This window comes from Arachis hypogaea, chromosome 12, assembly GCF_003086295.3.
Source record: "Arachis hypogaea cultivar Tifrunner chromosome 12, arahy.Tifrunner.gnm2.J5K5, whole genome shotgun sequence".
Taxonomy (NCBI): Eukaryota; Viridiplantae; Streptophyta; class Magnoliopsida; order Fabales; family Fabaceae; genus Arachis; species Arachis hypogaea.
Window position 1 is genome coordinate 13,301,563 of NC_092047.1, and position 21,491 is coordinate 13,323,053.

Genomic DNA, 21,491 nt, shown 5'->3' on the forward strand with positions numbered 1-21,491 from the left:
TTTATAACTCAAATGGCATAGTTTTTCATCGTTACTTAGTGATTTTGGATTTGTATTTCACTCCTAAATTAAAAAAAAAAAAGGAAAAAAGAAAAAACCACTTTTAGTCCTTTTCACCTAGATTTAGAAATCCTAATGCGCCTCTCTCCTCTTCCTCTTATCAAAGATGTTTTTAAGGTAGCATTTTGAGGTACTGAGACTGAAAGACTGAAATTCAGTATCATGTTTGTTGGTTCAGAGACAAATTTCAGTATTTTAGTACCTCCAAAAAGAGAGAACACATGGGACTAAAATTTTTAGAGATAGAGATTGAAACTTTAATAACATTTTATATCTAAAATACATTCATTTCAATTTATTAATTTCAATTTTATCCTTTGTACAAATTAAATTAGAATTTTATTCTTGTTTTAATTTCTGTCTCCCATTTTGCACCAAACAGAATACTGAGATTTATTTCAATATCTGTTTCTTAGTCTCTGTCTCTCAGTCTCAGTCTTTTCGTCTCTGTTTCTCCACCAAACGCTACCTTATTGAGTTTTGAGTCTAAGACTTGGGTAATATTGAATGAATTTTATTCTAGGGTAAATCTAAATTTGGAAACAAACATTCCACAGTTATTTCATATTCAACGTGAAGAGTGGTTGGATTTTGGAATCTTCAAACTATCTATATATTATGCATCCTAATTTGCATTTTCCGTCTGACTATTTGCATCCTAATTTCCTTGTTTCCCAACTCCTCCGTCCTTGGAGGGGTTGTGACTCGAGACCTATATGATGGAAGGATATTTTAACTGAAGCGATTTCTAGCTTTGTTATTAATGATTTGAAGAATTACTTGCATTATTGTAAAGTATACATCATCCCTTGTAACTCTAGGATACAAGTTACAAAGATTGTGTAACAAGTAATCAACTTCAAGCTTCAAGATGTTGGTTGTTCATCAATGTAGTGAGATCCAACAACTAATTTACACTTTCAGCCATCCATCAAGGCCCCCTTATTGAAATCTTAGCGAAAAGGCATTACCAACTGTGTGGTTTTATTGATCCTGCATAAACATAAAATTATCAAGATGTTTATGTATTCAATCGAAAATCCAAAATTACTGGTGACTTGGGAGGCAGGGAAAAATAGAAGTAACACAGCAAATTAAGTGACATGAACATGACTCCTCTTTTTAAGTAAACAATTGATGTTTCAAGGTGAGTTGCTTAATGTCAACTTAAAGATTCTTACATTATTAGTAACAGATTAAGAGAATGATAGTTCAGAAAATAGATTTCATTGAAGCAACATGATCATATCAACTTGTTCGAGGAGGTCGAAAATGAGAGTGAGAGAAGGAACATGTAATGTATTAGTCTATGACCAAATAATCAAACTAATCTGGGGAAGGAACTGTCTGAGCCTCCTAGCACAGGGTTTTTCATCTCTAGAACTCAAACTTGAGAACACTGCGAAAATAAGGCGAAGTTGGTATATGTAATGTATTTTTATCTGCATTTCTTACTGATATCAAAATACCAACTTCCCCTTTTCTCATTTTTCACTTATTCAGAAAGCAGAACTTGAAGTGTTATAACCATGGTTCTGAAAACTGAACCGGACCGGCCGGTTCAACCGGAAAAACCGAAAACCGGTCACCTAGCCGGTCCGGATAAGGTTAGAAACCGCCTGGCAAAAAACCGGTCGAACCGGCGGTTAACCGGTGAATCGGGAGAACTGTCCGGTTTTTTAGCGGTTTTTGGTTTGGATATTAAACTCAAGGTTGCGAGAACCAGACCGATCAATAAACCGGTGAGGTCACTGGTTCGACCGGAGTTCAACCGGTTTAATTAAATATTAAATAACCTAAAAATAATTTTAAATATATAAATTCAATAATTTCTAACTTAATAAAATTTAAAATTTCACATAATAAATTATCCATACCTTAATATTAGAGGTTCACAAACAACTTCAAACGTCAAAGTTTATAACTAAAAAAAAAAAAAAAAAAAAAAACGCACATAATGACAAACCCATAATGTTCTACATTCAAAAGAAACAATTAGTACCCCACTCTCCTCACTAACACCCATCATTCCTCATCACCTCTCTTCTTCGGTTCTTCCACTAACACTAACTTTAGATGCAAGCTCACAATCGTTACCATAATCACATACATTCATAGAAGAAGATCTTTTATTCAAATTGTCATAAATAGAAATTTTACATAGACAAAGATCACAGTTTGAACTATTTTAGAGGTAGCATGCCCTAAACGATTGTGCGCAGATTAGTTTGAAAATTTGTTAAAGAAAAGACACAAGAATTTTGACTAGAAGGGATTTTAGGAGGAACAACCACATTGTAGAATATGTAGATCCCACCATTACAAATTTCTTGCAAGAGAACCTTCTTAGTATGCTAGCATTTCACAAAACAAACATAAGCATAGAATTCAAAAATTGACTTTGTTACCTTCGGTAAATATAGAAACAATAATTAGTTTTTTTTACTATATCAGGAGTATGAATTAATTTCTGTAAGTTTTGAATCTTTGCCATAAAAAAAAGAGTTACCAATTTGTTTAATAGTCAAACCTATTCCATTTTCTACAAGAATTGATCTGGACCTGAATATTTAGAACAAGAGATCAAACTTGTAGGATTTAGAGTAACATCATGCGATATTTCTGTGTCTGGGTATCAATTTGGGTCTGCCAGAGATTAAAGAAGAATAAATGACCATTTGTACCCATGAGAGATGAAAACACTGATATTTGTACCCATGAAAGCTCGAACCTAATCTTGTACCCATGATAGATGCTGTCGTGTGACAAAAGTGCCCTGGCTTGGATCTGAGCTTGGTTCGTGGGTTTCCGAACCTACGTGGCACTCCCACCCCCCCCCCCAAAAGCCATACCTGAGCCAACCATTCACCATCATCATCTTCTTCACCATCATCCCCATCCATCACTGTCTCTTCCCAGCGACCATAACCTCCATCACCATCACCATCACCACAGCACCGCCACAGCCACCTCCCTTCACCACAACCTCCGGCGACAACCCACACCGCCGCGCCCCTTTCTCTTCTTCTTCCCCTCTTCTCACCTCCGCTGAGCCCAGAAACCACAGCGCCAGCTCCTCCTCTCCACCAAACAGCCACGACACCCAATCTTCTCCGCAGCGTCCTTACGGTGTTCCAACCCGTCACCACTCCCCTGTCTGAACCCTACCTCCCCCAAAGCTCCCAGCAGCATGAATCAAAACAGCAAAATTTTCAAACAGCAGCATGAATCAAAATAAACCTAAATCCACTATCCAGCTCAGATTATCTAACAACCTAAGCAACTAACATGCATTTCTAACTAACCAAATTAAGCAAAATGAACTAAAAGCAATACAATGAAAGAAACAGAGGGAAAACGGAGGGGATGAGGCTGCACCCTGTTCTGGTCGTTCCATGGGAGAACGGGAAACGGGGCTGGAATCGCGACGGTGCTAGGCTGGTTCGTGATGGTGAGACGGGATGACAGAAAAGGAAGAAGAAAAGGGGAAAGGGGCTCATCGTCGGTGTCACTGTGGCTTGTCGACGGCGCGGCAGTTCGGCCAGTGAGAGAGAGGGAGGAGAAGGTGGCCAGTTCGTTGGTGTGGCTGAGGAAGACAGAGAACACGCAAAGAGGAGAAAAGGGAAGAGGGTTGCGGTGGCTCGTAGAGGCTGACGGTGATGGTTGGCGGAGCTAGGGTTCGGACAGGGGAGTGGTGACGGGTTGGAACGCCGTAAGGACGCTGCGGAGAAGGTTGGGTGTCGCGGCTGTTTGGTGGCAGACGAGAGGAGACCCAGGAATGGAGAAGGTGGCCGCTGCCGCTCTGGGCTTTGGTGGAGAGGTGGAGCTGACGCTGTGGTTTCTGGGCTCAGCGGAGGTGAGAAGAGGGGAAGAAGAAGAGAAAGGGGCGCGGCGGTGTGGGTTGTCGCCGGATGTTGTGGTGAAGGGAGGTGGCTGTGGCGGTGATGAGGTGATGGTGATGGAGGTTATGGTGGCTGGGAAGAGACAATGAGGAATGGGGATGATGGTGAAGAAGATGAAGATGATGATGGTGAATGGTTGGCTCAGATATGGCTTTGGGAGGGGGGGTGGGAGTGCCACGTAGGTTCGGAAACCCACGAACCAAGCTCAGATCCAAGCCAGGGCACTTTTGTCATGGGTACAAGATTAGTTTCGAACTTTCATGGGTACAAATGTCAGCGTTTTCATCTCTCATGGGTACAAATGGTCATTTATTCGATTAAAGAACTACTATGTAAGCTGAGGGATTATGAAAGATGGAGTTGGTAGAGGTGGAGTTGATGAACTAGATATTTGAGATGCAGTTGTTGAAAAAAGACCAGAAAATAACTTCAGAAAACCATGTAATCCAGATAAACATGAAGCAGTAACCAAAATCATGAAATCCAGCATGAACAAATAAATAATTCAGCAACCAAAATCATGAAGCAGCAACTCATTTCATCATGAACAAATCATGAACAGATACCAAATCATGAACAGCAACTCAAACAGAATTTTTCTGATGACCTCATTATGAATCCAGATAACAAATCATGAACAGGTACCAAATCATGAATCCAAATAACAAAACATGAACACAGATAACAAAACATGAATAAATCGCAAGCTAATAAATCATAAAATCAAGCACAGAAAATCAGAAGGCAGCGAGGTGGAAGGAGGAGGCGACGATTAAACAGGAGGCGAGATGGAAAGCGCAAACGAATAAGAACAGAGTATTACCGGCGGCGAGTAACGGCGACGACGATGACGAGGAGGAGAGCTCGGCGATGACGAGGAGGAGAGCTCGGCGACGACGAAGAAGGGCTGTGGGACGGCGAAGAGGGGCTGTGGGATGTGGGATGCGGTGGCGATGGTGGTGGCTATGCGACGGCGAAGAGGGGCTGCTCGATCGTGGCCCGTGGGTGCTTTCTCTTCTGCCCGTGGTGCTGTGCTTTCTCTTGTGATTGTAAGAGTGTGAGACTGAGATTAGGATTAGGGTTCGTCACTTCGTTGCGTTTAGTTTTTTTTTTTTAGGGTTAAGTACTGAAATCGTCCCTAAGGTAAGTGGCGAAAATCAAATTCGTCCCCGACGTTTTTTTGCTATTAAAATCATCCCGAACGTTCAGAAACACTTTAAAATCATCCTTTCCCAAATTTTTGGACCAAAATACCCTCATCATCATCATTCTCCTCTTCACCTTCATCACCCCACCACCACCACCACCACCACCACCACAGACACAAACACAAACATCAACACCTTAACCCCACTCCGGTAACCCCCCACCCCTCACCGCCCCCCCCCCCCCCTCACCCACTCCCTCACCGTAAACCCCCACCCCTCACCCCCTCCACCCCCTCATCCCCCACCCCTCACCCTCTCACCGCCTCCCCTCCACCCCCTCACTGCCTCCCTCTCATCCACTCTCTCACCCCCTTACTGTAATCCTCCACCCCCTCACCCCTACCCCTCATCCACTCCCTCACCCTCTCACTGTAACCCTCCACCCCCTCACCCCCTACCTCTCACCGCCTCCCCTTCACCCACTCCCTCACCCCCTCACTGTAACCCTCCACCCCCTCACCCCCTACCTCTCACCGCCTCCCCTTCACCCACTCCCTCACTCCCTCACTGTAATCCTCCACTCCCTCACCCACTCCCTCACCCCTTCACTGTAACCCCCCATCCCTCACCCCCTACCCCTCACCACCTCCCCCTCACCCACTTCCTCACCCCCTCACTGTAATACCTCCCCCCCACCCCCTTTCTCATGCCCCTCTCTTCATGTTCATCATCATCATCATCATCAACAGAAAATTCAAACATGCACAACAAATTTTACAAAAAATCCAGTCCACAGATTCAACAAATTCAATTCACAGAAGAAAAAGAAAAAGAAGAAGAAGAAGCGGTGGTGCGGCGGTGCGGTGCGGGGGGTTGGACCCACGGTGCGGCAGGAGGGTTGGACGCGGAGCGGCGGCGGGTTGGATGCAGGGGCGGTGACGGGTTGGACGCAGGGGCGACGGCGGTGAGGGGGGTGAGGCGGCGGCGGTGAAGGGGTGAGGGGGCGACGGTGATGGGGGTGAGGGAGTGGGAACTGATGATGATGATGATGATGATGATGATGGGATGGGATGGGATGGGATTTGGGGGTGGGTGTAGGAGGAAGGGAAATTGGGGGTTGGGGGGGAGAGAAGAGATGCTGATGGGTGAGGGTGGGGGTAGGGTCTTTTTTTTTTTTATTAATAGTCAAGGGTATTTTTGTCCAAAAATTCGGGAAAGGATGATTTTAAAGTGTTTCTGAACGTTCGGGATGATTTTAATAGCAAAAAAACGTCGGGGACGAATTTGATTTTCGCCACTTACCTTAGGGACGATTTCAGTACTTAACCCTTTTTTTTATTATTACCTTCAAAACGACGCCATTTAGTAGTTTAATATCTAAACCAAAAACCGCCAAAAAACCGGACGGTTCTCCCGGTTCACCGGTTAACCGCCAGTTCGACCGATTTTCTCACCGGTTTTTTGCCAGGCGATTTCTGACCTTACCCAAACCGGCTAGGTGACCGATTTTCGGTTTTTCCGATTGAACCGGCCGATCCGGTTCAGTTTTCAGAACCATGATTAAACTACTAAACGGCGTCGTTTTGAAGGTAATAATAATAATAAAAAAAAACTAAACGCAACGAAGTGACGAACCCTAATCCTAATCTCAGTCTCACACTCTCACAATCACAAGAGAAAGCACAACACCACGGGCAGAAGAGAAAGCACCCACGGGCCACGATCGAGCAGCCCCTCTTCGCCGTCGCATAGCCACCACCATCGCCACCGCATCCCACAGCCCCTCTTCGTACTTCGTTGCCGTTACTCGCCGCCGGTAATACTCTGTTATTATTCGTTTGCGCCTTCCACCTCGCGGCCTTCTGATTTTCTATGCTTGATTTTATGATTTATTAGCTTGCGATTTGTTCATGATTTGTTATCTGTGCTTGATTTTATAATTTTTCTGTTCATGATTTGTTATCTGTGTTCATGTTTTGTTATCTGGATTCATGATTTGGTATCTGTTCATGATTTGTTATCTGGATTCATAATGAGGTCATCAGAAAAATTCTGTTTGAGTTGCTGTTCATGATTTGGTATCTGTTCATGATGAAATGAGTTGCTGCTTCATGTTTATCTGTATTACATGGTTTTCTGAAGTTATTTTCTGGTCTTTTTTCAACAACTGCATCTCAAATATCTAGTTCATCATCAACTCCACCTCTACCAACTCCATCTTTCATAATCCCTCAACTTACATAGTAGTTATTTAATCGAATAAATGACCATTTGTACCCATGAGAGATGAAAACGCTGACATTTGTACCCATGAAAGCTCGAAACTAATCTTGTACCCATGATAGATGCTGTCCGTGTGACAAAAGTGTCCTGACTTGGATCTGAGCTTGGTTCGTGGGTTTCCGAACCTACGTGGCACTCTCACCCCCCCAAAGCCATATCTGAGCCAACCATTCACCATCATCATCTTCATCTTCTTCACCATCATCCCCATCCCTTACTGTCTCTTCCCAGCCACCATAACCTCCATCACCATCACCTCAGCACCGCCACAGCCACCTCCCTTCACCACAACCTTCGACGACAACCCACACCGCCGCGCCCCTTTCTCTTCTTCTTCCCCTCTTCTCACCTCCACTGAGCCCAGAAACCACAGCGTCAGCTCCTCCTCTCCACCAAAGCCCAGAGCAGCAGTGGCCACCTTCTCCATTCCTGGGTCTCCTCTCGTCTGCCACCAAACAGCCGCGACACGCAACCTTCTCCGCAGCGTCCTTACGGCGTTCCAACCCGTCACCACTCCCCTGTCCGAACCCTAGCTCCGCCAACCATCACCGTCGGCCTCTACGAGCCACCGCAACCCTCTTCCCTTTTCTCCTCTTTGCGTGTTCTCTGTCTTCCTCAGCCACACCAACGAACCGGCCACCTTCTCCTCCCTCTCTCTCACTGGCCGAACTGCCGCGCCGTCGACGAGCCACAGCGACACCGACGATGAGCCCCTTTCCCCCTTTCTTCTTCCTTCTCTGTCATCCCGTCTCACCATCGCGAACCAGCCTAGCACCGTCGCGATTCCAGCCCCGTTTCCCGTTCTCCCATGGAACGACCAGAATAGGGTGCAGCCCCTGTGTCTTCCATCCCCTCCGTTTTCCCTCTGTTTCTTTCATTGTATTGCTTTTAGTTCATTTTGCTTAATTTGGTTAGTTAGAAATGCATGTTAGTTGCTTAGGTTGTTAGATAATCTGAGCTGGATAGTGGATTTAGGTTTATTTTGATTCATGCTGCTGTTTGAAAATTTTGTTGTTTTGATTCATGCTGCTGGGAGCTTTGGGGGAGGTAGGGTTCGGACAGGGGAGTGGTGACGGGTTGGAACGCCGTAAGGACGCTGCGGAGAAGGTTGGGTGTCGTGGCTGTTTGGTGGAGAGGAGGAGCTAGCGCTGTGGTTTCTGGGCTCAGCGGAGGTGAGAAGAGGGGAAGAAGAGAAAGGGGCGCGGCGGTGTGGGTTGTCGCCGGAGGTTGTGGTGAAGGGAGGTGGCTGTGGCGGTGCTGTGGTGATGGTGATGGAGGTTATGGTGGCTGGGAAGAGACAGTGATGGATGGGGATGATGGTGAAGAAGATGAAGATGATGATGGTGAATGGTTGGCTCAGATATGGTTTTGGGGGAGGGGGGGTGGGAGTGCCATGTAGGTTCGAAAACCCACGAACCAAGCTCAGATCCAAGTTAGGGCACTTTTGTCACACGACAGCATCTATCATGGGTACAAGATTAGTTTCGAGCTTTCATGGGTACAAATGTCAGCGTTTTCGTCTCTCATGGGTACAAATGGTCATTTATTCTTCTTTAATCTCTGGCAGACCCAAATTGATACCCAGACACAGAAATATCGCATGATGTTACTCTAAATCCTACAAGTTTGATCTCTTGTTCTAAATATTCAGGTCTAGATCAATTCTTGTAGAAAATGGAATAAGTTTGACTATTAAACAAATTGGTAACTCTTTTTTTTATGGCAAAGATTCAAAACTTACAGAAATTAATTCATACTCCTGATATAGTAAAAAGATCTAATTATTGTTTCTATATTTACCGAAGGTAACAAAGTCATTTTTGAATTCTATGCTTATGTTTGTTTTGTGAAATGCTAGCATACTAAGAAGGTTCTCTTGCAAGAAATTTGTAATGGTGGGATCTACATATTCTACAATGTGGTTGTTCCTCCTAAAATCCCTTCTAGTCAAAATTCTTGTGTCTTTTCTTTAACAAATTTTCAAACTAATCTGCGCACAATCGTTTAGGGCATGCTACCTCTAAAATAGTTCAAACTGTGATCTTTGTCTATGTAAAATTTCTATTTATGACAATTTGAATAAAAGATCTTCTTCTATGAATGTATGTGATTATGGTAACGATTGTGAGCTTGCATCTAAAGTTAGTGTTAGTGGAAGAACCGAAGAAGAGAGGTGATGAGGAATGAGGGGTGTTAGTGAGGAGAGTGGGGTACTAATTGTTTCTTTTGAATGTAGAACATTATGGGTTTGTCATTATGTGCGTTTTTTTTTTTTTTTTTTTTTAGTTATAAACTTTGACGTTTGAAGTTGTTTGTGAACCTCTAATATTAAGGTATGGATAATTTATTATGTGAAATTTTAAATTTTATTAAGTTAGAAATTATTGAATTTATATATTTAAAATTATTTTTAGGTTTTTTAATAATTTTATTTAATATTTAATTAAACCGGTTGAACCCCGGTCGAACTAGTGAACCATTGAACCAGTGACCTCACCGGTTTATTGACCGGTCCGGTTCTCGCAACCTTGGTTATAACTCATGCCGGCATAAAAGTGTCAACATCAAAAAAGAAATAAGAGAGAATATCTAAGTGGTTAAGTGCTATCCTATTGCAATATTGCTAGTAATATGATATACGCGAAAACTTAGGTACAGTTGTTTTCATGTGAAATTGATAATCGAGAATCGTTAGATGATTTGACAGATTTGACTAAATTATCATCTAACGGTTATTAACTATCAACTTCAAATGAAAACAACTGCATGTGAATTTGTACCTATGATATAATACAGCAAAGATAGTTAACTAACCTTTACACTGAAAAGAACACTGCCATCAGAAACCTGTTCACCAACTTTAGCTTTAAGCCCATGCACAAAACCAGATGATGGTGCCTTTACAACATGCTACAGAAAGTACAAAAACGAGTTACTAAATGAAGATTGAAGAAAGGAGTCTTTAAGGGTGTGTTTGGTTGGAGGGTAAAATTGAGTTGAAATTTTTTATAGACGAATTCCATGTGTAAAAATACACATGGATGATGGAACTTATTGATTGAAAATTTTTACCCCATTTTTTATCTGCCAACTAAACATGTCCTTAAGGAGCAACAGCACATACCTCCATCTTCATTGCTTCTAACACTATGACAGGTTGTCCCTCCTCGACTCTTGTCTTGTCGTTCACTAAAACCTTAACCACCAAGCCTGCCATGGGTGCCACTACAGTCCCTTGAGGGTGGGCTGATGTCTCAAATTTGGGTTTATGTTGGGACTCTTCGTCCTCGGACAAATCAAGACCTAGCTTCTCTCTAAAATAATGATGATGGGACCCTTGCCAAATATGGATATGCCTTATTTGGTCCTTAACCGCAAGAGAAGGAATATATCAGCTTTATTATTGTCATCAATCTTATCTACGTTCACTAAAAAATTGCACACAGAGGAAGACATTTACCTTTGTGTAAACAGCTATATTGACATCATTGGTTACACCATCAGCTTCAACTCTAAAAGAGTGTTGTTTCACATATGTTGCTTTAACTTCATGAACAGGAGATCCATCTTCTGTCTGGAAGTATGCACTCTCATCTTTAGTCAAAACTTCAAAATCAGGCTACTTGCAATATTATAGAACAAAAAATAAAGGCTGGCTGGTGCATGAGGCTCCAGCATAGTTGAGCTTGAACAAACAAAGGTAGCTGCAACGATTTTGAGGTCACATGGTAGCAATTTTACCGTTGCGCCAAGGCTCGCCAAAAGAACTTGTGAAATACGCAAAAAAGAAGAAAGAAAACTATTTGATGCTATACTTAGATGTTACCTCAATCAGATATTTTCCGTCAGCCTGATGAGTGATGGTAAGCTTCAAGATCTTTGAGATACCACTACCATATTCGTTATCCCACTCAAGTTCCATTGTACGCTTAGCTTGATGGTGGACTCTAAAAGGTGGAGAAGCATACCATATAGGGTGCAAGCTGCCGCCGCCTGAACAGTGACAGTTGTAAATATCAAGGGAACTTACAAAACCAACTTTGAATATTACACAGCAGGAGTGAAATAATTTACCAGGAGGGTTTCTTGCTAATGTGAAATGTTCTTTCTCAATGAGACATGCAGCCACAAGTGATGCACTGAGTCTGGCAGCTTCATATGCTTCTTTTGAATTGGTAGAATCAACAAAGAGGTCATCTTTGTAGTTTTCAATGAAATGAGTCTCCACATTGCCACTTTCAAATGCCTGGTGATTCGCTAGCTTTTGAAGAAAGTTGATATTGGTTGGTAAACCTGCAACCTGTAGAATAAGATGTTATATTAGCAAATTAAAGATGGAGTCAATTTATAACTATTTGAAGTTTCTTCTCAAAGGTGACAAATGAAAATTTTCTAAGTTTTACACAGGTTTACACATTCTATATCACCCCACCCTTGTTACCAAAGATAACATATAGAAGATCTTAAATGTGTAAGTCACATAGCATCTAAATAGAAAAATGTTTAATTTACTGAGAAAGTCACAATAACAATCATAATAACTTAACAGCTCACTATAGCAAAGGAACTATGGAAACTAGTCTACCTGAAACTTAGACAAACAATCCTTCAGTTTGACCAAGGCTGCAGCACGATTTTGTTCCCACACCACAAGCTTAGCAATCATTGGATCATAGTGCATGCTAACAGTGTCTCCTTCTTTAACTCCAGTCTCCACCCGGACTGCCGAAATGGCAGATTTCAGAAATATTTTGAAAATAAAAAGGTCCACAAATCTATCTTGAAGTTATGTGTTCTTCCAAAAGAAGAAAGTCAGCAATAACCAAATCCACCATAAATAAATTACTTGCTAATTTTATGTAACTGACCAGCAGATGAGTCTGGAACGTGATAATGATGCAGAACACCAGTGGCTGGAAGAAAACCCTTTGGAACATTTTCAGCATAGATTCGAGCTTCAAAGGCATGACCTGACATCAAAATAGAATTGTACTAAGAGAAACTTAAAGTCTCTGTATGAGAGACGGAAGTTCTCACATGCTCATTCTTGCACGGGTGTAATTAATAATTGACAAGCTCAAAATGATTAGATGTGTTGGCTTATAACAATTGCCAAAATGTTACAGATTTTCACACTAGAAATATGTTCATTTTGCTTTGGTATTGGTAAAACTTAAGAGGATGTCATGAACTTCTCCAGATATTGTTCATTAATAGTTGCAACCTGATATGAAAAGAAGAATCACCTAAAATAGGTATTTGTGATTGACTCAACGGAAGGACTTCTCCATTGGCAACATGGATTTGCCATTCGACAAGATCTTGACCAACAATCATCTCGGTGACAGGATGCTCAACCTGGACACATGTCCCGGGTTATACTTTTGTAAGACATAATCTTGGGAGCAAAGGACAATAGAAATTAATCCAATCACCTGAAGACGGGTATTCATCTCCATAAAGTAAAACTGACCAGAGACTGTATCAACTATAAACTCCACAGTCCCAGCATTGTAATAATTAACTGCCTTCAGGCATCAGAGAGAAACCACTTAATCAATATATGATATTGAACGAAATGCAGATCTAAATATGGCATAAAAATGAAATGGCTAGCCATCTCAAAAAATGTTTCAATAACATACTTGTTATATTTCTCTAAAGGTTTTCATCTTCAGCAGAAGTCATTGACCCAGTGCCTTCCGATTATTAAAATCTCGATAAAGCTAAACCATAGTGGATAAGAAAAACAGTTTTACCTTTGCTGCAGAAACAGCAGCTTCTCCCAAGTGTGCACGAAAATCAGTAGAAACATTTGGCTGCACATACATTGTTACAAGTTGACAATGAGAACATTGAGATGTGTATGTTGTTATTTTTTAGGGAATTTTAAACAAGCCTTACGGCTGGAGCTTCTTCAATTATCTTTTGATGTCTTCTCTGCACACTGCAATCTCTCTCATATAAATGCACAACATTCCCATGCTTGTCTCCAAATATCTACAATGTCAAACAGAAAAGTATTGATAATAAACTTGAATTCCATTATGCCAATAAAGTTCTTTGTTATTAGTGACCACTAGTGTAATTCCATTATGCCAATAAAGTTCTTAATTAGTGAAAACATACTCTCATCAGTGAAAAAACATTTACTATGAAGCAGCTTTGAGTTTTCATAAGAAAGAATAAGCATTCAATGAGGACTCCAAGAGAAATGTTCCAAGAGAAATGTGAACCTGGGGCTAAAATGGCAGTATAAATACCTGGACTTCTATGTGCCTTGGCCGTGTGATATACTTCTCTAGTAATATCGTGTTGACGCCAAAGGAAGCAGCAGCTTCACGTTGTGCTGCTAAGAATGATTCAACAAATTCATCTGGAGTATGCACAATCCTCATACCCTACAATATTCACATATTCCAAATTTCATAAGTGAGATTATAATGCTCATAAGTGATAAGTGACAAAGATTCTCTTAATAATCAATTTCTCATCTGCTTTCACCATAAAATAATCCTGTAATTCTTACATTAAATTTTTAAATTTCAAACATGCAGAAAAATTAAATAACTTCTATGATATGTATTCAGTTATCACCTATCAAAAGAAATAAGATGACTAAGGTCCATGGTATCATAATTACAGCATGAAATCTCAACCTCTATCCTATGGAAGCTTTATTTTTTTTTTTAAATTTCATAGCTAGCGCAATCTATTTGAGAATCATATAACATGGCAAAAATCCCAATGGAATAGACTACATTCTTTTGGCAGCATATTTTACAAATAAGGCAAACATGTCCATTACACAAAGCAAATAGACTCGGAAAGAAAGATGATAGGCAATGCACCCCTGCATCAAGAATTACAAAATGTAATAACTTGTATGAGAATAAATATCAAGTTACCATCCACCTTTCCTCCACCTCCATGGGTTGGCTTTATCAAGATTGGATACCCTATTTTGTCAGCTTCCAACTTCATTTTATCAATGTCTTGTTCGTTTCCGTGATATCCAGGCACAAGGGGTACCCCAGCAGCCCCCATTATTCTCTTTGATGCACTGATGGATGTATAAAAACATTGATAAGATGAAGAAGCTCTATAATATATCTCAGACAGTTTTATATCTCAAATAGATAGAAAGGTTAAAGGTTAAGCATGCTGAATTGACTCTCTACTCTAGTCTTGGTCAAGCCAAGGCAGACTTGAAACATTCTCTACTTGATGAGAGGGGAAGAAGGCAATTCTTGAAAATCTAAAGAAATCATTTTGTCATTCTATCTCTAAGCGCATCTATACCTCGATTACAACATATAAAAACACTAGCCTGGCAAGGGTTTCAATATCATATTCTTTGGCCAATTGAAAGTCACTTGGATGAAAAGTATACAAGCATTAACTAATATTTATCCTTTACCAATATGAGTGCAATAGTTATTAGGTAGCATAAGAATGCACAAGGCCGTGAGTTTCAACATAAACCATATTCCCATCTTCATAAATGTAGCATTGATTCAAACAATGAAAGAATGATTGGAAGGTAATCAGCACTGTATTATACCTCTTGTCACCCATATCCCGTATGGCAGACGCAGGAGGGCCTATAAATGTAAGACCCTTATCTTCACAAAGCTGCGCAAAATCGGCACTTTCGGACAAGAATCCATATCCAGGGTGAACAGCCTAATCACCAAAATGAACAAACCATTATGGATTGCAGAAAATGTGAAGTTTCATATTTATGGATTGGTAGTACTAGTAGCTTCAGCACAACCAAAAAACAGAAGACATGAGTCATCCTCTTCCACTACTTACATATCCTGTCAGAAATTCATGCCCAGTTACAAAAGAGCCATATAACAGTGGTTAGTACTTTGTAGTGCACGCTAGCACCACCTTTCTGAGTCAAAACCACACTTATGCAGTGAAAGTGCATACAATTAAAATTCAAATTTCAAAGATTATCTCTTATTAATTTCACTGTATCATAGATGCCTGGATAAACTAAATTAAGACAATATCAATAATGACTCTTAAGCTTTATAATTTTGATTAAAAAAATTATCTAAGAATTCTTATTTCATTTGAATAAATAATCATATCAATATACTATCAAACATAAGTCAAACACAGTTTACTGACACTGACTTAGCACTACAAGATCATAATTCATATTGACTCTATAAAATTCCTTCTCGCGTCAACATTTATTTTCTTAAAAAAATAAAAAATAATAAGGGCTGAATTTATTTTTATTTTATTTTATTTTATTTTTTCTCTAAAAGTGAAAGGGGGAAGGACTAAGGAGGAGGCAGTTAACCTGGGCACCGGACCGAAGGGCAGCATCAACAATAGTGGGCCCATTGAGGTAGCTGAAACGGGCCTGGGCCGGGCCCACCCGAAAAGCCTCGTCGGCTTTGGTAACATGTAGGGCATCCTTATCGGCGTCGCTGTAAATGGCAACGGTTCGAATCCCGAGCCTCTTAGCTGTCCTAATGATCCTGCAGGCTATTTCGCCTCTGTTGGCTATCAGAACCTTCTCGATGCGCTTCGAACGAGAAGAAGGTTCTAGAACATAGCGGGATGAAGTTGAAGAGGAAGAGAACGTTCGCGTGGTGATGAGGTGGAAGGAGGAGGGGATTGTGGTTGTTGTGGCGAGCTTTCTGCGGAGGAAGATGAAGGAAGCCATGGATGCCATGGTTTGAGCTTCAAAATTGAAATTGGAGAAATCAAATGTGGAAGAAGATGAAGAACATGAATATGATCCAATCTTGTAAGAACTCAAGAAGAAGAAGGAGCAGAAGAAGAAGAACTGCAATGATAGGATACTGTTTTGGTCATTTACGGTAACTAATTTTTTTTTTAATAAAATATTTTTTTAAATAATATTATGAATTTGTTTAGGTGAGTTTTTAAAAAAAAAAAAATTTTGAATTATTTTTTTTAAAATATTTTATTAAAATATAAAAATAATTTTATATTTGATATTTCATATAAAAAAATTTTTATTTATTAATTATATTTAGATATAATAATATAAAAATATTTTTTTGTTTATTAATTATATAAAAAATATTTTTTTTAAAAAAAATATAAACTACAGTTTTTTAAAAAAAATAATTTTTTATTTTTTTAGTATTTTTATTTTTATTACTACTAGAAATTTGTTAAATATGTTAAAATAAAAAAAATATTTTTTTATTAAAATTTTTTTTTTTATCAAAATGATGACATTCAAATAAACATTATATTTCAATCACGATGATTTTTTTGCAAATAAAAATAAAAAATCCTTCCACGTAATTTAATTATGTTTTGTACCAGTCACCAAAAAAAAATTATGTTTTGTACTTCTAATTTTAATAATAAGTATTTTTTGAGAAACATAATCTCGAAAAGATTTAAATATTCTATATTTTAAAAAATAAAAATTATTTTTATATTTTGAATTAATTAAAAATTTATTTATCTTTAAAATAAAATATTAAAAAATTTTTTGTTGTTTATTCTATGTTTTAACTAAAATTTTCTTGTCGTCTCTATTTTCAATTAAATCTCCAATCACTAAATCACACCCTCTTTGTTATTATTCATGTAATTTTAAATTAAGATGAAAGTTTATCAGTTTTCATACAATAACCATTTTACATTAATTTTTGTATATAAATCCTTAACACACTTAAATACTTGATTTGTATTGTACCAAAAGAAATAAAGAAAAATAAATAAATAAAAGAAAATAGTATGAGAAAATATTGGTGAGGATATGTGTGTAGTGGTGTCCCAGTAGTATGGGCAAACGTGTTGAGATGATAAGGGTGCTGTGCTGTAAATGATAATTGATTATGGATAATGTTATTAAAAAATTAAAAAATAATTATTATAATCCTTTTGGAGCTTGGTATACTTGTCTACGGATTTGGATCCTCTAAAGTTTGAATTTCACTTTAGAGAGTAAAGTGTGATCTCTCACCATTGATTTTATAGGTGAGACCAATAATAAATATAAAAGAGAAATTATTTAAAGGTAGAAGATCACACTTTACTCTCTAAAGTGAAATTCAAACTTTAGAGGATCTAAATCCCTTGTCTACTGAGTAAGTATACAGTCAAACTCAAAAAAAAATATAAATAAATAATAAAAATATTAAATAATAAAAATAATAGATATATTAAATATTTATTTTATTAGATATATAAATAATTATTTTAATATTAAAATTTAAATAAATAATTTAAAAATATAATATATTTTTATTTAATTAATAATTATTCATATTATTCAAAAAAATTATTAATTATCTAACATAACTCCAAACTCAAATTCCTTTCCTATTCTTCATCATAAAATTAGAATTTAGAAGTTAAAAGGTAGCTCTTTATCAAAGGAAAAAGAAGCCAGTTCTTATCCTTAGCTAACAAACGTGACTTTGATTTATTATTAATATACACCATCTTAACATAGGTTATATCTCTATTTATATGCATTTTTATAACTAAAATGCTCATTAAACATCAATCTTGTACGGGTTTTTTTTTTTTTTTAACCAAAGATAGGAGACTCGAATCCGCAACCTTTTAATTGAGTATGTGGAGACTATTAAGAGTGTCTATGGATCGGATCGTATCCGCAGATCCCCAGTAAATATCCGCATCCGATCCGAAAATTGTGGATACAATCCGATCCGCAAATTGATCGGATCAAATCCGATCCGATCCGCACCCTTTGCGGACCAGATCGCGGATATCTGCTCTACATCCGCGTATTCGATCCGCGGATCCGCAGATCCGTACAATAATAATTAAAAAATAAATAAATATATATATATTTGGTATTATATTTACTTGTTTGTATATTTTTTTGCTTCTCCCCCTAGACTCAGAAACAAGAACATCTGAATGTGTAGTCGATGTACCTTGTGACTTTCTTCTCATCTCTTCATTCAAAACACTGCTCTTGGCAAGATCCATAGAGATTACACCATCAGGAGCAGAATTAGACAATGACATTCTGAGAATTTCCCACGAGTCTGGTAAGGAGCCAAGAAGTAACAATCCTTGAACCTCTTCATCAAACTTGATACCCATAGAAGATAACTGATTCATAATTCCTTGGAAATTATTCAAGTGATCTGTCATTGATGTCCCATCTGTATACTTCAAAGCCAACAACTGCTTGATCAAAAACATCTTGTTATTCCCAGTTTTTCGAGTATACAACTGTTTAAGCTTAATCCAAAGGGTCCGAGCATGTGTCTCTCCAATAATATGGTTCAACACATTATCGTCAACCCACTGCCTAATATATCCACAGACTTGTCTATGCAACAAAGTCCAATCATCATCAGATTTATCATTAGGCTTCTCTGTACCAAAAACTGGTTGATGAAAATTCTTGACATAAAGCAAATCTTCCATTTTTGACTTCCACAAATCATAATTAGGACCATTAAGAGTGATCATCCTACTAGTATTAGTATTAGCTTCCATTGTTCACAAAATCACAAGCCCAGAAAAATACCAACAAGCTCTGATGCCAGTATGAAAAGAGCCTAGCAGCGGAAATGACACAAATGTCCAACACAAGAACAATATGGAAACACTCACAACACAATATGGCAGCAACTATAACAAGCAAATATAGCAAGTAAAGCAATAATAAGAACACACCGAGATTTTAACGTGGAAAACCCCCTCAGTGTGAGAGGTAAAAACCACGAGTCGTCCAGACTAATGAAATAGCTCCACTATAATCGAATGAGGTACAAGAGAGTCTCAAACAAAGCACAAAAATGTGCATATAACCAGCCAAAACATCAAAGTACTAAAGCTCACAAATTGAAAGCAAGAAGATGAAATATACCCAAAAAACAGAACTGCTGTCGAAGCCAATTTCTCCCTCTTCAGACCTCCAATTAAAATCTTCACCGTCCAGGATGAAGAACAAGATGTGAAGAATCTACAGTTCAAATTTTACGTCGATCCAACGGTGAAAAAATGAGAAACTGCCGTTCCAAAATTGCTGCTCTTAGTAAAAACGGGAAACCTAATTTTTCTCTTGCGAAGCCAATTTCTCTCACTGCAAGTCTCCAATCAACATCTCCACCGATCAGAATGAAGAACAAGATGATAGGAATATGCAGTTTAAATTTCAAGCCGATCCAACGGTGAACAACTGAGAAACTGCCATTTGAAATTTACTGCTTTGGGCAAAAACGGAAATTCTGTTTTTCCCCTTCTCTCTCACTTGGTGGCTACTCTCTATCACTCTCAATGACCCCCAAAATCTGAATTAGGGTTGTGACACTAGGGTGCAAGAATACACCCCTAAAATGTTGGGCTTGGGCCTCACAAAGGAGAGAAAAAACCCAACACATCTCCCCCTTCTCGACTAGGTGGAGGCTCTCGCCATTCCAGCGATCAAACAACATGTTTCAAACTTTTCTCTTGACAATGCTTTTGTCATCATATCAGCACCATTGTCATCAGTGTGAACTTTCTCAAGTTCCAACAACTTGGAATCTAACACATTCCGTATCCAGTGATACCTAACATCAATATGTTTAGATCTTGGATGAAAAGTAGAATTCTTGGCAAGATGAATAGCACTTTGGCTATCACACAACAACACATAACGGTCTTGCTTGAAACCAAGTGCTGCAAGAAACTTCTTCATCCACAACAACTCTTTACATGCTTCAGTTGCTGCAATAAACTCTGTCTCTGTGGTAGAAAGTGCAACACACTTTTGTAGCCTTGACTGCCATGAAATAGCTCCCCCTGCAAACTTGACCAAATAACCTGAAGTAGACTTTCGAGAATCAATATCTCCTGCCATGTCTGCATCAGTAAAGCCAACTAGCAAAGGTTTCTCACCACCAAAACTCAAACTCAAGTTAGTTGTACCTTTGAGATATCTCATAATCCATTTAATAGCATTCCAATGTTCTTTACCTGGATTAGAGAGAAAACGACTCACAGTACCAACCGCATGAGCAATGTCTGGTCTAGTACATACCATAGCATACATCAAGCTTCCAACAGCTGAGGCATAAGGAATTTCATCCATTGCTTGTTTCTCCTCATTAGTGGTTGGACACTGCTTGGTACTCAACTTAAAATGAGGAGCAAAAGAACTAGCAACACATTTGGCATCATTCATGCCAAACCTTTGAAGCACCTTCTTTATGTACTTCTCCTGTGACAAATAAAGCTTCTTGGAATCTCTATAACGAGTAATAGTCATGCCCAAAATTTGTTTGGCAGGACCCAAGTCCTTCATAGCAAAGAAATTACTCAACTGTTTCTTCAACTCATTAATCCTCAAAGCATTCTTGCCTACAATCAAAATATCATCCACATAAAGCAAAAGAATGATAAAATCATCATCAGAAAATTTTTGTACAAATACACAATGATCTGAAGTTGTCTTATGGTAACCATGCTTCCCCATAACAGATTCAAACTTCTTGTACCGCTGTCTTGGAGCTTGCTTCAACCCATAAAGACTCTTCTTAAGCTTGCACACAAAATCTTCCTTTCCTTTAACAACAAAGCCCTCCGGTTGATCCATTTATATCTCCTTGTCTAAATCACCATGAAGAAAAACTGTCTTCACATCCATTTGCTCAATCTCCAAATCAAGAGACGCTGCTAATCCAAGCACAACACGAATGGATGACATCCTCACAACAGGAGAAAAGATCTCCTCATAATCAACACCTTTTCTCTGGCTAAAGCCTCTAACAACCAATCTAGCCTTATACCGAGGCTTAGAATTGTGTTCTTCATTCTTGATTCTGAATACCCATTTGTTCTTCAAAACTCGCATACCTTTCGGTAGCTTCACTAACTCATAGGTATCATTCTCAAGTAAGGACTTCATTTCTTCTTGCATAGCTTCAAGCCATTGAGCTTTGCTTTCATCTTCAACAGCCTCTCCAAAGCATTCAGGTTCTCCCCCATCAGTCAACAAAACAAACTCATGTGGAGAATACCTTGACGAAGGCTTTCTCTCTCTCGTAGACCTTCTAAGTGCATTTGCAGGAATTTCTAAAGCTGGTTCTTCATCTTGATCATCATCACCAACTTCATC

At 39.0% G+C, this 21,491-nt stretch overlaps 1 protein-coding gene across 1 annotated transcript; it reads right to left on the reverse strand.

The window, feature by feature from the left end:
• Window positions 1–790: 790 nt before the first annotated feature.
• On the reverse strand, window positions 791–16,283 carry LOC112726918 (methylcrotonoyl-CoA carboxylase subunit alpha, mitochondrial). Its single transcript, XM_025776480.3, has 16 exons — window positions 15,717–16,283; window positions 14,958–15,079; window positions 14,309–14,456; window positions 13,657–13,794; window positions 13,298–13,393; window positions 13,153–13,212; window positions 12,829–12,921; window positions 12,640–12,751; window positions 12,262–12,363; window positions 11,979–12,115; window positions 11,468–11,693; window positions 11,220–11,386; window positions 10,854–10,967; window positions 10,518–10,760; window positions 10,208–10,303; window positions 791–1,053 (listed from the first exon to the last, which is right to left on the reverse strand). The coding sequence occupies exons 1-16, from the start codon at window positions 16,092–16,094 to the stop codon at window positions 1,045–1,047; spliced, it is 2,241 nt and encodes a 746-aa protein (XP_025632265.1). The 5' UTR covers window positions 16,095–16,283; the 3' UTR covers window positions 791–1,044.
• Between the last annotated feature and the right edge of the window lie 5,208 nt (window positions 16,284–21,491).

Excerpts from the sequence above, each read along its gene's own strand:
- LOC112726918 (XM_025776480.3), bottom strand. The coding sequence starts at position 16,094 with ATGGCATCCATGGCTTCCTTCATCTTCCTCCGCAGAAAGCTCGCCACA. Across the intron at positions 12,752-12,828 it reads AGATGAATACCCGTCTTCAG|GTTGAGCATCCTGTCACCGA; the intron begins GTGATTGGATTA and ends ACATGTGTCCAG. Across the intron at positions 10,761-10,853 it reads ATATAGCTGTTTACACAAAG|GACCAAATAAGGCATATCCA; the intron begins GTAAATGTCTTC and ends CTTGCGGTTAAG.